The sequence below is a fragment of the Scyliorhinus torazame genome, chromosome 24 (assembly GCF_047496885.1).
Source record: "Scyliorhinus torazame isolate Kashiwa2021f chromosome 24, sScyTor2.1, whole genome shotgun sequence".
Classification (NCBI taxonomy): domain Eukaryota; kingdom Metazoa; phylum Chordata; class Chondrichthyes; order Carcharhiniformes; family Scyliorhinidae; genus Scyliorhinus; species Scyliorhinus torazame.
The window spans coordinates 17,755,910-17,773,687 of record NC_092730.1 but is presented as its reverse complement, the minus strand read 5'-3'; the positions used below and the strand labels follow the sequence as shown (position 1 = coordinate 17,773,687).

The 17,778-nt window shown below is 62.4% G+C and overlaps 1 protein-coding gene across 1 annotated transcript; it reads right to left on the bottom strand.

The window, feature by feature from the left end:
- Positions 1 to 6: 6 nt before the first annotated feature.
- Positions 7 to 16,404, bottom strand: zfpl1 (zinc finger protein-like 1). The gene is given in 6 exon segments (XM_072489427.1): positions 7 to 426; positions 7,997 to 8,072; positions 8,378 to 8,455; positions 8,457 to 8,572; positions 9,641 to 9,752; positions 16,216 to 16,404. Coding segments are annotated over 6 exon segments (678 nt in total). The 5' UTR covers positions 16,318 to 16,404; the 3' UTR covers positions 7 to 232.
- Between the last annotated feature and the right edge of the window lie 1,374 nt (positions 16,405 to 17,778).

Genomic DNA, 17,778 nt, shown 5'->3' with positions numbered 1-17,778 from the left:
CACATCTTGCCTTGGGTCCAACCAGGGACAATAGCGCCGCCCCCCCCACTCACCCCTCTGAAGACCTTCCCTTTCCCTTCGCATCTCCGCAGCAAAAGGACAGCCAGCTATTCAACTGGGGGAGGCATCTTGGGAAAAAACCGCACCTTGTCCAGGATGGGCTGAGAGACGCACCTCTAGCTCTCAACCCTTGGGGTGTTTGGGCTTGTCGCCTATTCGACCACGGGGAGCTTCACTCCAGCACATCCGCTTGCGCGCGCAAGAACTTGCCTGTGGTCAGGGTGATGGACTCGCTATCTGGCATCATGTTCACCACCGAGTGCCCCTCCTTCACCCCCCCGTTGTTCAGGTCCGTCCCGTATTCCTGCAGCTGCGCGAAGCCACTGCCCGAGGGGTACGACTGGGTCTGTGCGTCCGAGCTCGGATCTGGAGGGCAGGAAAGAGGGCAGGTGGATATGCGGGGGGGGGGGGGGAGGGGAGTAAGGGCAGGGGGGGGGGCGGGGAGGAGTGGGGGGGGGAGGAGTGAGGGGGGGGAGGCTGGGGGAGTGAGCTAGGACAGGGGGAATGGCTTTGGGGAGGGGGAGTGGGCTGGGGGAGGGGGGGAGTGGGCTGGGGGAGCGGGGGAGTGGGCTGGGGGAGGGGGGAGTGGGCTGGGGGAGTGGGCTTGGGCGGGGGGAGTAGGCTAGTGGAGGGGGGGGTGGGCTGGGGGAGGGTGGAGTGGGCTGGGGGAGGGGGCTGGGCAGGGGTTGGGGCAGGGGAGGGGGGGAGTGGGCTGGGGGAGGGGGGAGTGGGCTGGGGGAGGGGGGAGTGGGCTGGGGGAGGGGGGAGTGGGCTGGGGGAGTGGGCTGGGGGAGGGGGAAGTGGGCTGGGGAGGGGGAAGTGGGCTGGGGGAGGGGGGAGTGGGCTGGGGGAGGGGGGAATGGGCTGGGGGAGGGGGAGTGGGCTGGGGGAGGGGGAGTGGGCTGGGGGAGGGGGAGTGGGCTGGGGGAGGGGGGAGTGGGCTGGGGGAGGGGGGAGTGGGCTGGGGGAGGGGGGAGTGGGCTGGGGGAGGGGGGGAGTGGGCTGGGGGAGGGGGGAGTGGGCTGGGGGAGGGGGGAGTGGGCTGGGGGAGTGGGCTGGGGAGGGGGGAGTGGGCTGGGGAGGGGGGAGTGGGCTGGGGGAGGGGGGAGTGGGCTGGGGGAGGGGGGGAGTGGGCTGGGGGAGGGGGGAGTGGGCTGGGGGAGGGGGGAGTGGGCTGGGGGAGGGGGGAGTGGGCTGGGGGAGGGGGGAGTGGGCTGGGGGAGGGGGGAGTGGGCTGGGGGAGGGGGGAGTGGGCTGGGGAGGGGGAGTGGGCTGGGGAGGGGGGAGTGGGCTGGGGAGGGGGCTGGGGGAGGGGGAATGGGCTGGTGGAGGGGGGAGTGGGCTGGCGGAGGGGGGAGTAGGCTGGGGGAGGGGGAATGGGCTGGGGGAGGGGGGGATTGGGCTGGGGGAGGGGGGAGTGGGCTGGGGGAGGGGGATTGGGCTGGGGGAGGGGGGGAGCGGGCTGGGGAGGGGGGAGCGGGCTGGGGAGGGGAGCGGGCTGGGGAGGGGGGAGCGGCTGGGGGAGGGGGGGAGCGGGCTGGGGGAGGGGGGAGCGGGCTGGGGGAGGGGGGAGCGGGCTGGGGGAGGGGGGAGCGGGCTGGGGGAGGGGGGAGCGGGCTGGGGGAGGGGGGAGCGGGCTGGGGGAGGGGGGAGCGGGGGGGGGGGGCTGGGAGGGGGGAGCGGGCTGGGGAGGGGGGAGCGGGCTGGGGAGGGGGGATTGGGCTGGGGGAGAGGGGAGCGGGCTGGGGGAGGGGGGGAGCGGGCCTGGGGGAGGGTGGAGTGGGCTGGGGGCGGGTGGAGTGGGCTGGGGGAGGGTGGAGTGGGCTGGGGGAGGGGCTGGGGGAGAGGGAATGGGCTGAGGGGAATGGGCTTGGGGAGGGTGGAGTGGGCTGGGGGGAGGGGGCTGGGGCAGGGGGCTGGGGAGGGGGGAGTGGGCTGGGGGAGGGGGGAGCGGGCTGGGGTAGGGGGGAGGGGGCTGGGGGAGGGGGCTGGGGGAGGGGGGAATGGGCTCGGGGAGGGGGGGGGGGGCTGGGGGAGAGGGAATGGGCTGGGGGGGAATGGGCTTGGGGAGGGGGAGTGGGCTGGGGGAGGGTGGAGTGGGCTGGGGGAGGGGGCTGGGCAGGGGCTGTGGAGGGGGCAGGGGGCTGGGGAGGGGGGAGTGGGCTGGGGGAGGGGGGAGTGGGCTGGGGGAGGGGGAAGTGGGCTGGGGGGAGGGGCTGGGGGAGAGGGAATGGGCTGAGGGGAATGGGCTTGGGGAGGGGTGGAGTGGGCTGGGGGAGGGGGCTGGGGCAGGGGGCTGGGGAGGGGGGAGTGGGCTGGGGAGGGGGGAGCGGGCTGGGTAGGGGGGAGGGGGCTGGGGGAGGGGGCTGGGGGAGGGGGGAATGGGCTCGGGGAGGGGGGAGTGGGCTGGGGGAGAGGGAATGGGCTGGGGGGAATGGGCTTGGGGGAGGGGGAGTGGGCTGGGGGAGGGTGGAGTGGGCTGGGGGAGGGGGCTGGGCAGGGGGCTGTGGAGGGGGCAGGGGGCTGGGGAGGGGGAGTGGGCTGGGGGAGGGGGGGAGTGGGCTGGGGGAGGGGGAAGTGGGCTGGGGGAGGGGGAAGTGGGCTGGGGGAGGGGGAAGTGGGCTGGGGGAGGGGGAAGTGGGCTGGGGAGTGGGCTGGGATGGTGGTAGTGGGCTGGGGAGGGGGGAGTGGGCTGGGGGAGGGGGAGTGGGCTGGAGGAGGGGGAGTGGGCTGGGGGAGGGGGAGTGGGCTGGGGGAGGGGGAGTGGGCTGGGGGAGGGGGGAGTGGGCTGGGGGAGGGGGGAATGGGCAGGGGGAGGGGGGAATGGGCTGGGGGAGGGGGAGAGGGCTGGGGGAGGGGGAGAGGGCTGGGGGAGGGGGAGAGGGCTGGGGGAGGGGGAGAGGGCTGGGGGAGGGGGAGTGGGCTGGGGGAGGGGGAGTGGGCTGGGGGAGGGGGGAATGGGCTGGGGGAGGGGGGAATGGGCTGGGGGAGGGGGGAATGGGCTGGGGGAGGGGGGAGTGGGCTGGGAGGGGGGAGTGGGCTGGGGGAGGGGGGAGTGGGCTGGGGGAGGGGGGAGTGGGCTGGGGGAGGGGGGAGTGGGCTGGGGGAGTGGGGGAGTGGGCTGGGGGAGGGGGGAGTGGGCTGGGGAGGGGGAGTGGGCTGGGGAGGGGGAGTGGGCTGGGGAGGGGGGAGTGGGCTGGGGAGGGGGGAGTGGGCTGGGGAGGGGGCTGGGGGAGGGGGAATGGGCTGGTGGAGGGGGGAGTGGGCTGGCGGAGGGGGGAGTAGGCTGGGGGAGGGGGAATGGGCTGGGGGAGGGGGGATTGGGCTGGGGGAGGGGGGAGTGGGCTGGGGGAGGGGGATTGGGCTGGGGGAGGGGGGAGCGGGCTGGGGAGGGGGGAGCGGGCTGGGGAGGGGGGGAGCGGGCTGGGGAGGGGGGAGCGGGCTGGGGGAGGGGGGGGGAGCGGGCTGGGGGAGGGGGGAGCGGGCTGGGGGAGGGGGGAGCGGGCTGGGGGAGGGGGGGAGCGGGCTGGGGGAGGGGGGGAGCGGGCTGGGGGAGGGGGGAGCGGGCTGGGGGAGGGGGGGAGCGGGCTGGGGAGGGGGGGAGCGGGCTGGGGAGGGGGGAGCGGGCTGGGGAGGGGGGATTGGGCTGGGGGAGAGGGGAGCGGGCTGGGGGAGGGGGGAGCGGGCTGGGGAGGGGGGAGCGGGCTGGGGGAGGGGGGGAGCGGGCAGGGGGAGGGGGGAGCGGGCAGGGGGAGGGGGGAGTGGGCTGGGGAAGGGTGGAGTGGGCTGGGGGAGGGGGCAATGGGCTTGGGGAGGGGGGAGTGGGCTGGGAGGGTGGAGTGGGCTGGGGGCGGGTGGAGTGGGCTGGGGGAGGGTGGAGTGGGCTGGGGGAGGGGCTGGGGGAGAGGGAATGGGCTGAGGGGAATGGGCTTGGGGAGGGTGGAGTGGGCTGGGGGAGGGGGGCTGGGCAGGGGCTGGGGCAGGGGGCTGGGGAGGGGGGAGTGGGCTGGGGGAGAGGGGAGCGGGCTGGGGGTAGGGGGGAGTAGGCTGGGGGAGGGGGCTGGGGGAGGGGGGAATGGGCTCGGGGAGGGGGGGAGTGGGCTGGGGGAGGGTGGAGTGGGCTGGGGGAGGGGGCTGGGGGAGAGGGAATGGGCTGGGGGGAATGGGCTTGGGAGGGGGAGTGGGCTGGGGGAGGGTGGAGTGGGCTGGGGGAGGGGGCTGGGCAGGGGCTGTGGAGGGGGCAGGGGGCTGGGGAGGGGGGAGTGGGCTGGGGGAGGGGGGAGTGGGCTGGGGGAGGGGGAAGTGGGCTGGGGGAGGGGGAAGTGGGCTGGGGGAGGGGGGAGTGGGCTGGGGGAGTGGGCTGGGATGGTGGTAGTGGGCTGGGGAGGGGGGAGTGGGCTGGGGGAGGGGGAGTGGGCTGGGGGAGGGGGAGTGGGCTGGGGGAGGGGGAGTGGGCTGGGGGAGGGGGAGTGGGCTGGGGGAGGGGGAGTGGGCTGGGGGAGGGGGGAGTGGGCTGGGGGAGGGGGGAATGGGCAGGGGGAGGGGGGGAATGGGCTGGGGAGGGGGAGAGGGCTGGGGGAGGGGGAGAGGGCTGGGGGAGGGGGAGAGGGCTGGGGGAGGGGAGAGGGCTGGGGGAGGGGGAGAGGGCTGGGGAGGGGGAGTGGGCTGGGGGAGGGGGAGTGGGCTGGGGGAGGGGGAATGGGCTGGGGGAGGGGGGAATGGGCTGGGGGAGGGGGGAATGGGCTGGGGGAGGGGGGAATGGGCTGGGGGAGGGGGGAATGGGCTGGGGAGCGGGGAATGGGCTAGGGGAGCGGGGAATGGGCTGGGGGAGTGGGCTTGGGGAGGAGGGAGTCGGCTAGTGGAAGGGGGTGGGGGCTGCGGGAGGGGGGAATGGGCTGGGGGAGTGGGGAGTGGGCTGGGGGAGGGGGGAGTGGGCTGGGAGGGGGAAGTGGGCTGGGGAGGGGGAAGTGGGCTGGGGGAGGGGGCTGGGGGAGGGGGGAGTGGGCTGGGGGAGAGGGGAGCGGGCTGGGGTAGGGGGGAGTAGGCTGGGGGAGGGGGCTGGGGGAGGGGGGAATGGGCTCGGGGAGGGGGGAGTGGGCTGGGGGAGGGTGGAGTGGGCTGGGGGAGGGGGCTGGGGGAGAGGGAATGGGCTGGGGGGAATGGGCTTGGGGAGGGGAGTGGGCTGGGGGAGGGTGGAGTGGGCTGGGGGAGGGGGCTGGGCAGGGGCTGTGGAGGGGGCAGGGGGCTGGGGAGGGGGGAGTGGGCTGGGGGAGGGGGGAGTGGGCTGGGGGAGGGGGAAGTGGCTGGGGGAGGGGGAAGTGGGCTGGGGAGGGGAAGTGGGCTGGGGGAGGGGGAGTGGGCTGGGGGAGTGGGCTGGGATGGTGGTAGTGGGCTGGGGAGGGGGGAGTGGGCTGGGGGAGGGGGAGTGGGCTGGGGGAGGGGGAGTGGGCTGGGGGAGGGGGAGTGGGCTGGGGGAGGGGGAGTGGGCTGGGGGAGGGGGAGTGGGCTGGGGGAGGGGGAGTGGCTGGGGGAGGGGGGAGTGGGCTGGGGGAGGGGGGAATGGGCAGGGGGAGGGGGAATGGGCTGGGGGAGGGGGAGGGGGGGAGAGGGCTGGGGGAGGGGGAGAGGGCTGGGGGAGGGGGAGAGGGCTGGGGGAGGGGGAGAGGGCTGGGGGAGGGGGAGTGGGCTGGGGGAGGGGGAGTGGGCTGGGGGAGGGGGGGAATGGGCTGGGGGAGGGGGGAATGGGCTGGGGGAGGGGGAATGGGCTGGGGGAGGGGGGGGAATGGGCTGGGGGAGGGGGGAATGGGCTGGGGGAGGGGGGAATGGGCTGGGGGAGCGGGGAATGGGCTAGGGGAGCGGGGAATGGGCTGGGGGAGTGGGCTTGGGGAGGAGGGAGTCGGCTAGTGGAAGGGGGTGGGGGCTGCGGGAGGGGGGAATGGCTGGGGGAGTGGGGAGTGGGCTGGGGGAGGGGGGAGTGGGCTGGGGAGGGGGAAGTGGGCTGGGGGAGGGGGAAGTGGGCTGGGGGAGGGGGAAGTGGGCTGGGGGAGGGGGGAGTGGGCTGGGGAGGGGGGGAGTGGGCTGGGGGAGGGGGGAGTGGGCTGGGGGAGGGGGGAGTGGGCTGGGGGAGGGGGGAGCGGGCTGGGGGAGGGGGAGTGGGCTGGGAGGGGGCTGGGGAGGGGGAGTGGGCTGGGGGAGGGGGGGAGTGGGCTGGGGAGGGGGGAGCGGGTTGGGGAGGGGGAATGTGCTAGGGAGGGGGTGTGGGCTGGGGGAGGGGGAAGTGGGCTAGGGGAGTGGGGAGTGGGCTGGGGGAGGGGGGAGTGGGCTGGGGGGGTGGAGTGGGCTGGGGGAGGGTGGAGTGGGCTGGGGGAGGAGAGGCTGCGGGAGGGGGCTGGGCGGAGGGCAGGGGGAGGGGGGAGTGGGCTGGGGGAGGGGGGAGTGGGCTGGGGAGGGTGGAGTGGGCTGGGGGAGGGTGGAGTGGGCTGGGGGAGGGGGAGGCTGGGGGAGGGGGCTGGGCGGAGGGGGCTGGGTGGAGGGGGCTGGGTGGAGGGGGCTGGGCGGAGGGGGCTGGGCGGAGGGGGCTGGGGGAGGGGGCTGGGCGGAGGGGGCTGGGCGGAGGGGGCTGGGGGAGGGGGCTGGGGGAGGGGGCTGGGGGAGGGGGCTGGGGGAGGGGGCTGGGGGAGGGGGCTGGGGAGGGGGCTGGGGAGGGGGCTGGGGGAGGGGGCTGGGGAGGGGGCTGGGGAGGGGGCTGGGGGAGGGGGCTGGGGGAGGGGGCTGGGGGAGCGGGCTGGGGGAGCGGGCTGGGGCAGGGGGGAGCGGGCTGGGGCAGGGGGGAGCGGGCTGGGGCAGGGGGGAGCGGGCTGGGGCAGGGGGGAGCGGGCTGGGGCAGGGGGGAGCGGGCTGGGGCAGGGGGGAGCGGGCTGGGGCAGGGGGGGAGCGGGCTGGGGCAGGGGGGGAGCGGGCTGGGGCAGGGGGGAGCGGGCTGGGGGGGGGGGAGCGGGCTGGGGGAGGGGGGAAGGGGCTGGGGAGCGGGCTGGGGAGGGGGAAGGGGGCTGGGAGGGGGAAGGGGGCTGGGAGGGGGAAGGGGGCTGGGGAGGGGGAAGGGGGCTGGGGAGGGGGAAGGGGGCTGGGGAGGGGGAAGGGGGCTGGGGAGGGGGAAGGGGGCTGGGGAGGGGAAGGGGGCTGGGAGGGGGAAGGGGGCTGGGGAGGGGGAAGGGGGCTGGGGAGGGGGAAGGGGGCTGGGGGAGGGGGAAGGGGGCTGGGGGAGGGGGCTGGGGGAAGGGGGGGAGCGGGCTGGGGGAGGGGGGAGTGGGCTGGGGGAGGGGGGAGTGGGCTGGGGGAGGAGGGGGGAGTAGGCTGGGGGATGGGGAGCGGGCTGGGGGAGGGGGGAACGGGCTGGGGGAGGGGGGGAGTGGCTGGGGAGGGGGGGCGGGCTGGGGATGGGGGGATTGTGCTGGGGCAGGGGGAGCGGGCTGGGGCAGGGGGGAGCGGGCTGGGGCAGGGGGGGGAGCGCGGGCTGGGCAGGGGGGAGCGGGCTGGGGCAGGGGGGAGCGGGCTGGGGGGGGGGAGCGGGCTGGGGGGGGGGGGAGAGCGGGCTGGGGGAGTGGGCTGGGGGAGGGGGGGGCGGGCTGGGGATGGGGGGATTGGGCTGGGGGAGGGGGCTGGGGGAGGGGGGAGCGGGCTGGGGAGGGGGGAAGGGGGGCTGGGGAGGGGGAAGGGGCCTGGGGAGGGGGAAGGGGGCTGGGGAGGGGGAAGGGGGAGGGGGGAGCGGGCTGGGGGGAGGGGGGAGTGGGCTGGGGGAGGGGCGAGTGGGCTGGTGGAGGGGGGTCCGCGGAGGGCTCGGAGAGGACGCTTGGGGGAAGACTCCTCACCGTACACGCTCGCCGGGGAAGCAGAGGGAGCCCGGGCGAATGTGAGCGACGCAAACGCGGCAGCTTACCAGCTAGGACTGACCAGTCGGTGTAATCAGTGCTGTCCAGCGACTCCTGGTCTGGAGGCGGCTGCAGTTCCTCGATCTGAGCAGCGGCAACGGCGGCGAAAGGGGGGGGGGGGGGGGAAAGGCGAAACCACAAAGTCAGGCAAGGCCGAGACCAAAGAGACCCGAGTGTTGACTCGTCACGTTGCGGCAGACTTGGAGACGGGCGTGGAGGAGTGGGGGGGTCAGGAGACCGGCACTCCAGCGCCCGCTGACAACCCCCCCCACCCCCCCCCCCCCCCCCCACCCCCCCCGCTGGCTTCCCAGCTGCCTCTCGGAGTCCCGGCCTGGCAGCCCCTGCCTCACGCGCCCCCCCCACCCCGCCCTCACGCGGAGACTCCTTACCAGCGGGAGGCCCAGCCCGGCCCGCGCCCAGTTCACCGTCGACAGTTTCTCCTTGAGCACGTTGGCCACCGGACTGGACCGTGTTGGGAGGCGGGAAGACGGACCCCTTGCACGTCGGGCACTGGTAACCGGCTGGGGCGGTGTTCTTCGGGAGCTGGCCGGCCATCTTGTTCAGGCAGGACCAGTGGAAGATGTCTGTGCCAAGGTGGGGGGTGGGGGGGGGGGGGGAGAGAGAGAGAGAGAGAAGGGGGAACAATAAGGGGGGAAAGCAATCATCGATCGACACGCTAACCACAAACATTCGCTCCCTCCACCCCCCGACGCACAGCGGCAGCCGTGTGCACCGTCTACAAGACGCGCCGCAGCCACTCGCTCCTTCGACAGCACCTTCCGAACCCGCCACCTCTACCGTCTAGAAGGACGAGGGCAGCAGCAGACGCACGGGGAACAGCACCGCCTGCAAGTTCCCCCCCCCCTCCGAGCCGCTCGCCATCCCGACTCGGAAATATATCGGCCGTTCCTTCACTGTGGCTGGGGTCAAAATCCTGGGAACTCCCTCCCTAACAGCACGGTGGGTGTACCTACACCACACGGGGGACTGCGGCGGGTTCAAGATGGCAGCTCACGCACCCTGGTTTAGCACAGGGCTAAATCGCTGGCTTTGAAAGCAGACCAAGGCAGGCCAACAGCACGGTTCGATTCCCGTACCAGCCTCCCCGAACAGGCGCCGGAATGCGGCGACTAGGGGCTTTTCACAGTAACTTCATTTGAAGCCGACTTGTGACAATAAGCGAGTTTCACCTTCGCGAGGGGCAATTAGGGATGGGCCCAGCAGGCCGACAAGCGGCGCAGTGTTTAGCACTGGGACTGCGGCGCTGAGGACCCGGGTTCGAATCCCGGCCCTGGGCCACTGTCCGTGTGGAGTTTGCACGTTCTCCCCGTGTCTGCGTGGGTCTCACCCACAACAACCCAAAGATGTGCGGGGTAGGTGGATTGGCCGCGCTAAATTGCCCCTTAATTGGGGAAAAAAAAAAGAATTGTGTACTCTAAATTTATATATAAAAAATTGATGGGCCCAGCGACGGCCCCACCCTGCGAATGATTTTGGGGGCAAACTCTCACATCGTCGCGGACAACCATTGAGTTTGTAGATGTTTACACCTTGGGCCCAGCTTGTCCACGCCGAGTTGGATCATCGACAGTCCGCTGCGCTCCCAGCTGAGCTATCGAAAGGGACCAGAGAAAGGCCAGGTCAACACTCACCGTAGCAAACGAGCCGGATGGTGTCCTCGTCTGTGAGTGGGGTATTGCAAAGGGTGCAGTTGGAATTGTAATCACTGTCTTGGAGCCATTGCAGGTATGACATGACGACGCACTGCAAAGGGCGACGAGAGAGAGAGAGAAGCTACGTTAGAACACATGACACCAAGCCAAAACCGCCAACGGTCCTGGGGATTTACTGATAACCGCTCGTTGCCAACTCCCCCAGGGATATTGCCTCAAGGGTGTCCTTCACTTATCTGGCCAACGAATCGCCTATTCGTACAAGCGTATGAATTAAGGATCAGGAGTCAGTCCATTCGGCCCCTCGATTCTGCTCCGCCATTCAATACGATCAAGACCATTATTTGTTTAATATAAATTTAGAGTACCCAATTCATTTTTTCCAATTAAGGGACAACTTAGCGCGGCCAATCCACCTAGCCTGCACATCTTTGGGCTGTGGGGGCGAAACCCACGCAGACACGGGGAGAATGTGCAAACTCCCACACGGACAGTGACCCAGAGCCGGGCTCGAACCTGGGACCGCAGCGCCGTGAGGCAGCAGGGCTAACCCACTGCGCCACCGAGCTGCCCGATCACGACCAATCTGATTGGAACATCAAACCCCCCCCCCCCCCAATAGACGGGAGCGCGGCGGTTAGCAATGTTGCTTCACAGCGCCAGGGTCCCAGGTTCGATTCCCGGCTTGGGTCACTGTCTGTGCGGGGTCTGCACGTTCTCCCCCCCGTGTCTGCGTGGGTTTCCTCCGGGCGCTCCGGTTTCCTCCCACAAGTCCTGAAAGGCGTGCTCGTTGGGTGAATTGAACATTCTGAATCCTTCCTCCGTGTCCCCGAACAGGCGCCCGGAATGTATATGGAGGAAGGGTTCGCCAGTCTGGAGGAGCTAAGGGAGAGGGTAGAGCTGCCGAGGGGGAGTGAGTTCAGGTATCTACAGGTTAGCGACTTTGCACGAAAGGTCTGGAAGGGGTTCCCCAGATTGCCGGGATACACCCTGCTGGAGCGACTGCTGCTTCCGTATGTGGGAGGGGAGGGAAGAATTGGGGATATATATAAGTGGCTGTGGGAGCAGGGAGGCGAGCGGGTGGTGAAGATCAAGGAGAAATGGGAAGCGGAGTTGGGAGGGGAGATCAATTGGGGAGTATGGAGTGAGGCACTGCGTAGGGTAAACGGGACCTCCTCTTGTGCAAGGATTTATACAGTGAATGGTAGAACCCTCAAGAGTATTGAAAGTCAAAGAGATCTAGGAGTACAGGTCCACAGGTCACTGAAAGGGGCAACACAGGTGGGGAAGGTAGTCAAGAATGCTTGCCTTCATTGGCCGGGGCATTGAGTATAAGAATTGGCAAGTCATGTTGCAGCTGTATAGAACCTTAGTTAGGCCACACTTGGAGTATAGTGTTCAATTCTGGTCGCCACACTACCAGAAGGATATGGAGGCTTTAGAGAGGGGTGCAGAAGAGATTTACCAGGATGTTGCCTGGTATGGAGGGCATTAGCTATGAGGAGCGGTTGAATAAACTCGGTTTGTTCTCACTGGAACGAAGGAGGTTGAGGGGAGACCTGATAGAGATCTACAAAATTATGAGGGGCATAGACAGAGTGGATAGTCAGAGGCTTTTCCCCAGGGTAGAGGGGTCAATTACTAGGGGGCATAGGTTTAAGGTGAGAGGGGCAAGGTTTAGAGGAGATGTACGAGGCAAATTTTTTACGCAGAGGGTAGTGGGTGCCCTGGAACTCGCTACCGGAGGAGGTGGTGGAAGCAGGGACGATAGGGACATTTAAGGGGCATCTTGACAAATATATGAATAGGATGGGAATAGAGGGATACGGACCCAGGAAGTGTAGAAGATTGTAGTTTAGTCGGGCAGCATGGTCGGCACGGGCTTGGAGGGCCGAAGGGCCTGTTCCTGTGCTGTACATTTCTTTGTTCTTTGATGAGCCTGATACAGTTTAAGGTGGTGCACAGGGTGCATATGACTCGGGCGAGAATGAGTGGGTTCTTTCAGGGGGCAGCAGATGAGGGTGAGAGGTGTGGGCGGGGGCCAGCGAATCACGCGCACATGTTTTGGGGTTGTGAAAAATTGGGAAGATTCTGGGCGGGAGTGTTCGCGGTCTTAGCCAGGATAGGGGAGGAGGGAGTGGACGATATTTGGGGTTTCAGAGAAGCCGGAGCTCACTGAGAGGAGGAAGGCCGATGTCGTGGCCTTCGCCTCTCTGATTGCGCCGCGGCAAATTTTACTGGAGTGGCGGTCGGCATCGCCACCGGGGGTAGCGGCTTGGTTGGGTGACCTGTACCACTTCCTGCGGTTAGAGAAGATAAAGTCTGAGTTAAGGGGCTCAGCAGGGGAGTTTGAGAAAAGGTGGGGGATGTTTGTGACCGTGTTTGAGGAGCTATTCGTCACCGGAGGGGGGGGTGAAAAAGGGAAAATATCTGTACAGACTGCATAGTCGATTGTTGGGACAACATACCCTGACATGTTGCCCGGGGTATTTATTCGCTGTAACCTGTTTTGATACATGGTTGGAATAAAATATTTGAAAAAAAAAAATATTCAAAGACTCTTCCTTCCATCACCATTTTTAGTGTTAGGATACCGGACCGGATCCCAATTAATGATACCGGACGGGAAACCCCAACAATTTGCAATTTGTTAAAGAGCGAGGAAAGGATTCTTCACCCCATGAGTCACGACACTGACCAATTTATGTCGAAGCAAACTTTATTTTTAACAGAGAATTAAACACATTAACATCACAGAGATCGCTCTACAATTAACAGCTAAACGGTTTTTGAATAAAATGGGACAATATAACTGATGCCCGACACCTTCTCTTTCGATGTTCCAACCAAGCAACCTCAACACGGTTCAAATGCCTCTTATGAATAAAGTTAGCAAAACAGGTTTACGTGCTGTCCTCTGTCTAGACCTTTTAGAGAGAGACCCTTTCAAGAGCAGGTCCAGTGCACTTGTCATGTCAGACCCTTCTGCTCAACCTGTCAGCTTTTGGCAACACTACAAACTGCAGACAGACCTGGCTCCTCCCCTTAATTGCATCACCTGTATCCCACCAAATGTTCCATGACCTGCATAGCTAGGACTAAACACAAACCCTCAAATTATCTATACCCCTGCGAACCATCAAAAATATAAACACTATTCCATTCACCCTTTATCTGTAACCAAGTAAGGGGTTGGAATGAATGATGACCGTACTCTTACAACACCTTAATTGCTTTTGCAGATACTGAGTCTGGATATGTTAACCTGGGTTCTTTCATAATATTACTGCAACAAATATATGCCGTAAGCCAGGCTTTCATTGACATTACTGCCAGGATCGGCCCCTGCAACTATGGATTCAGTCCTCTGAATCGCTATTTGTAAATACAGACACAGTCACCTGGGATTTCTCTCTGTGAGTACAGACACTGTCCCCGGCATCTTTCTTTGTAAATATGGACACAGTCCCCAGGATCACTCTCTCTAAATACGTATACAGTCCCCATAATTTCCTAAATAAATTCGGACACAATCCCAATGATCTCTCATTATGTAATGATGTGTGGACAGTGTATCCAATGATGTGGACAGTGTATATAATGATGGGGACAGGATATATAATGTTGGGGACAGGATATATAATGTTGGGGACAGTATATATAATGTTGGGGACAGTACATATAATGTTGGGGACAGTGTATATAATGATGGGGACAGTGTATATAATGATGGGGACAGTATATATAATGATGGGGACAGTACATATAATGATGGGGACAGTGTATATAATGTTGGGGACAGTGTATATAATGTTGGGGACAGTACATATAATGTTGGGGACAGTACATATAATGTTGGGGACAGTGTATATAATGATGGGGACAGTATATATAATGATGGGGACAGTACATATAATGTTGGGGACGGTATATATAATGATGGGGACGGTATATATAATGATGGGGACGGTATATATAATGATGGGGACGGTATATATAATGATGGGGACGGTATATATAATTATGGGGACGGTGTATATAATGTTGGGGACAGTATATATAATGTTGGGGACAGTATATATAATGATGGGGACAGTATATATAATGGTGGGGACAGTATATATAATGTTGGGGACAGTATATATAATGTTGGGGACAGTATATATAATGCTGGGGACAGTATATATGTTGGGGACAGTGTATATAATGTTGGGGACAGTGTATACAATGATGGGGACAGTATATATAATGTTGGGGACAGTATATATAATGGTGGGGACAGTATATATAATGATGGGGACAGTATGTATAATGTTGGGGACAGTATATATAATGATGGGGACAGTATATAATGATGGGGACAGTATATATAATGATGGAGACAGTATAGATAATGATGGGGACAGTGTATATAATGTTGGGGACAGTATATATAATGTTGGGGACAGTATATATAATGATGGGGACAGTATATATAATGATGGGGACAGTATATATAATGATGGGGACAGTGTATATAATGTTGGGGACAGTACATATAATGATGGGGACAGTATATATAATGATGGGGACAGTATATATGTTGGGGACAGTATATATAATGTTGGGGACAGCATATATGACGGGGACAGTATATATAATGTTGGGGACAGTATATATGTTGGGGACAGCATATATAATGATGGGGCACTATATATGACGGGGACAGTATATATAATGATGGGGACAGTATATATAATGTTGGGGACAGTATATATAAGACCATAAGACATAGGAGCGGAAGTAAGGCCATTTGGCCCATCGAATCCAATCCACCATTCAATCATGGCTGATTTGAACTCCATTTACCCGCTCTCTCTCCATAGCCCTTAATTCCTCAAGAAATCAAGGGGACAGTGTATATAATGATGGGGACAGTGTATATAATGTTGGGGACAGTGTATATAATGTTGGGGACAGTATATATAATGTTGGGGTCAGTGTATATAATGTTGGGGACAGTATATATAACGTTGGGGACAGTATATACAATGTTGGGGACAGTATATATAATGTTGGGGACAGTATATACAATGTTGGGGACAGTATATATAATGTTGGGGACAGTATATATAATGTTGGGGACAGTATATATAATGTTGGGGACAGTATATATAATGTTGGGGACAGTATATACAATGTTGGGGACAGTATATACAATGTTGGGGACAGTATATATAATGTTGGGGACAGTATATACAATGTTGGGGACAGTATATACAATGTTGGGGACAGTATATACAATGTTGGGGACAGTATATATAATGTTGGGGACAGTGTATATAATGTTGGGGACAGTATATACAATGTTGGGGACAGTATATATAATGTTGGGGACAGTATATATAATGTTGGGGACAGTGTATATAATGTTGGGGACAGTATATACAATGTTGGGGACAGTATATACAATGTTGGGGACAGTATATATAATGTTGGGGACAGTATATATAATGTTGGGGACAGTGTATATAATGTTGGGGACAGTATATACAATGTTGGGGACAGTATATATAATGTTGGGGACAGTATATACAATGTTGGGGACAGTATATACAATGTTGGGGACAGTATATACAATGTTGGGGACAGTATATATAATGTTGGGGACAGTATATATAATGTTGGGGACAGTGTATATAATGTTGGGGACAGTATATACAATGTTGGGGACAGTATATATAATGTTGGGGACAGTATATATAATGTTGGGGACAGTGTATATAATGTTGGGGACAGTATATACAATGTTGGGGACAGTATATACAATGTTGGGGACAGTATATACAATGTTGGGGACAGTATATACAATGTTGGGGACAGTATATACAATGTTGGGGACAGTATATATAATGTTGGGGACAGTATATACAATGTTGGGGACAGTGTATATAATGTTGGGGACAGTGTATATAATGATGGGGCCAGTATATATAATGATGGGGCCAGTATATATAATGTTGGGGACAGTATATACAATGTTGGGGACAGTATATACAATGTTGGGGACAGTATATACAATGTTGGGGACAGTATATATAATGTTGGGGACAGTATATATAATGATGGGGCCAGTATATATAATGATGGGGACAGTATATATAATGATGGGGCCAGTATATATAATGTTGGGGACAGTATATACAATGTTGGGGACAGTATATACAATGTTGGGGACAGTATATATAATGTTGGGGACAGTATATATAATGATGGGGCCAGTATATATAATGTTGGGGACAGTATATATAATGTTGGGGACAGTATATACAATGTTGGGGACAGTATATACAATGTTGGGGACAGTATATATAATGTTGGGGACAGTATATACAATGTTGGGGACAGTATATACAATGTTGGGGACAGTATATATAATGTTGGGGACAGTATATACAATGTTGGGGACAGTATATATAATGTTGGGGACAGTATATTGAGTGTTTAGAGTATTTCCTGGTGCTCCAGGCTGGGTCCTGCCTGGGTTGCAGGCCTCAGGCCTGGGCCTCGCCTACCTTGTAGTGGCGGGAGATGAGGCAGTGCTCGCACACGTTGACGCGGTGCTCGTAGCAGAAGAGGTTGGTCACCCGGCGCTTGGGGCACTTGCACAGGCCCATGGCAGCGGCCTGGGCTGCGGTGCTGCTCCCTCGACTCGGGCCCACTCGCCACGTCTCTTCCGGGGTCGCTGCCTTTTTCCGGCGCACGCTGATGAGGTCGGCAGTCCATCCGGGGTCCGTCCCTCCGCGGCCGATCCCCGACAACCGGTAACCGGACGATGGGGTTCCGGGGCATTTTGGTTCCTATCCCCCTTCACCCCCTCCAGGGCAATTCCAATCCCTTAGGGTTAGTTAGCACTGCTGCCTGAGGGTGGTACGGTGACGCAGTGGTTAGCACTGCTATCTGAGGGTGGCACGGTGACACAGTGGTTAGCACTGCTGTCTGAGGGTGGCACGGTGACGCAGTGGTTAGCACTGCTGCCTGAGGGTGGCACGGTGACACAGTGGTTAGCACTGCTGCCCGAGGGTGGCACGGTGACGCAGTGGTTAGCACTGCTGTCTGAGGGTGGCACGGTGACGCAGTGGTTAGCACTGCTGCCTGAGGGTGGCACGGTGACACAGTGGTTAGCACTGCTGCCCGAGGGTGGCACGGTGACGCAGTGGTTAGCACTGCTGTCTGAGGGTGGCACGGTGACGCAGTGGTTAGCACTGCTGCCTGAGGGTGGCACGGTGACACAGTGGTTAGCACTGCTGCCTGTGGGTGGCACGGTGACACAGTGGTTAGCACTGCTGTCTGAGGGTGGCACGGTGACGCAGTGGTTAGCACTGCTGCCTGAGGGTGGCACGGTGACACAGTGGTTAGCACTGCTGCCCGAGGGTGGCACGGTGACGCAGTGGTTAGCACTGCTGCCCGAGGGTGGCACGGTGACACAGTGGTTAGCACTGCTGCCTGAGGGTGGCACGGTGACACAGTGGTTAGCACTGCTGCCTGAGGGTGGCACGGTGACACAGTGGTTAGCACTGCTGCCTGAGGGTGGCACGGTGACACAGTGGTTAGCACTGCTGCCTGAGGGTGGCACGGTGACACAGTGGTTAGCACTGCTGCCTCAGGGTGGCACAGTGACGCAGTGGTTAGCACTGCTGCCTGAGGGTGGCACGGTGACACAGTGGTTAGCACTGCTGTCTGAGGGTGGCACGGTGACGCAGTGGTTAGCACTGCTGCCTGAGGGTGGCACGGTGACGCAGCGGTTGGCACTGCTGCCTGAGGGTGGCACGGTGACGCGGTGGTTAGCACTGCTGCCTGAGGGTGGCACGGTGACACAGTGGTTGGCACTGCTACCTGAGGGTGGCACGGTGACGCGGTGGTTAGCACTGCTGTCTGAGGGCGGCACGGTGGCGCAGCGGTTAGCACTACCGTCTCACGGCGCCGAGGACCCGGGTTCGATCCTGGCCCCGGATCACCGTCCGTGTGGAGTTTGCACATTCTCCCCCCTGTCCGCTTGGGTCTCACCCCCACAGCCCAAAGATGTGCAGGGTTAGGTGGATTGGCCGCGCTAAATTACCCCTTAATTGGGAAAAAAT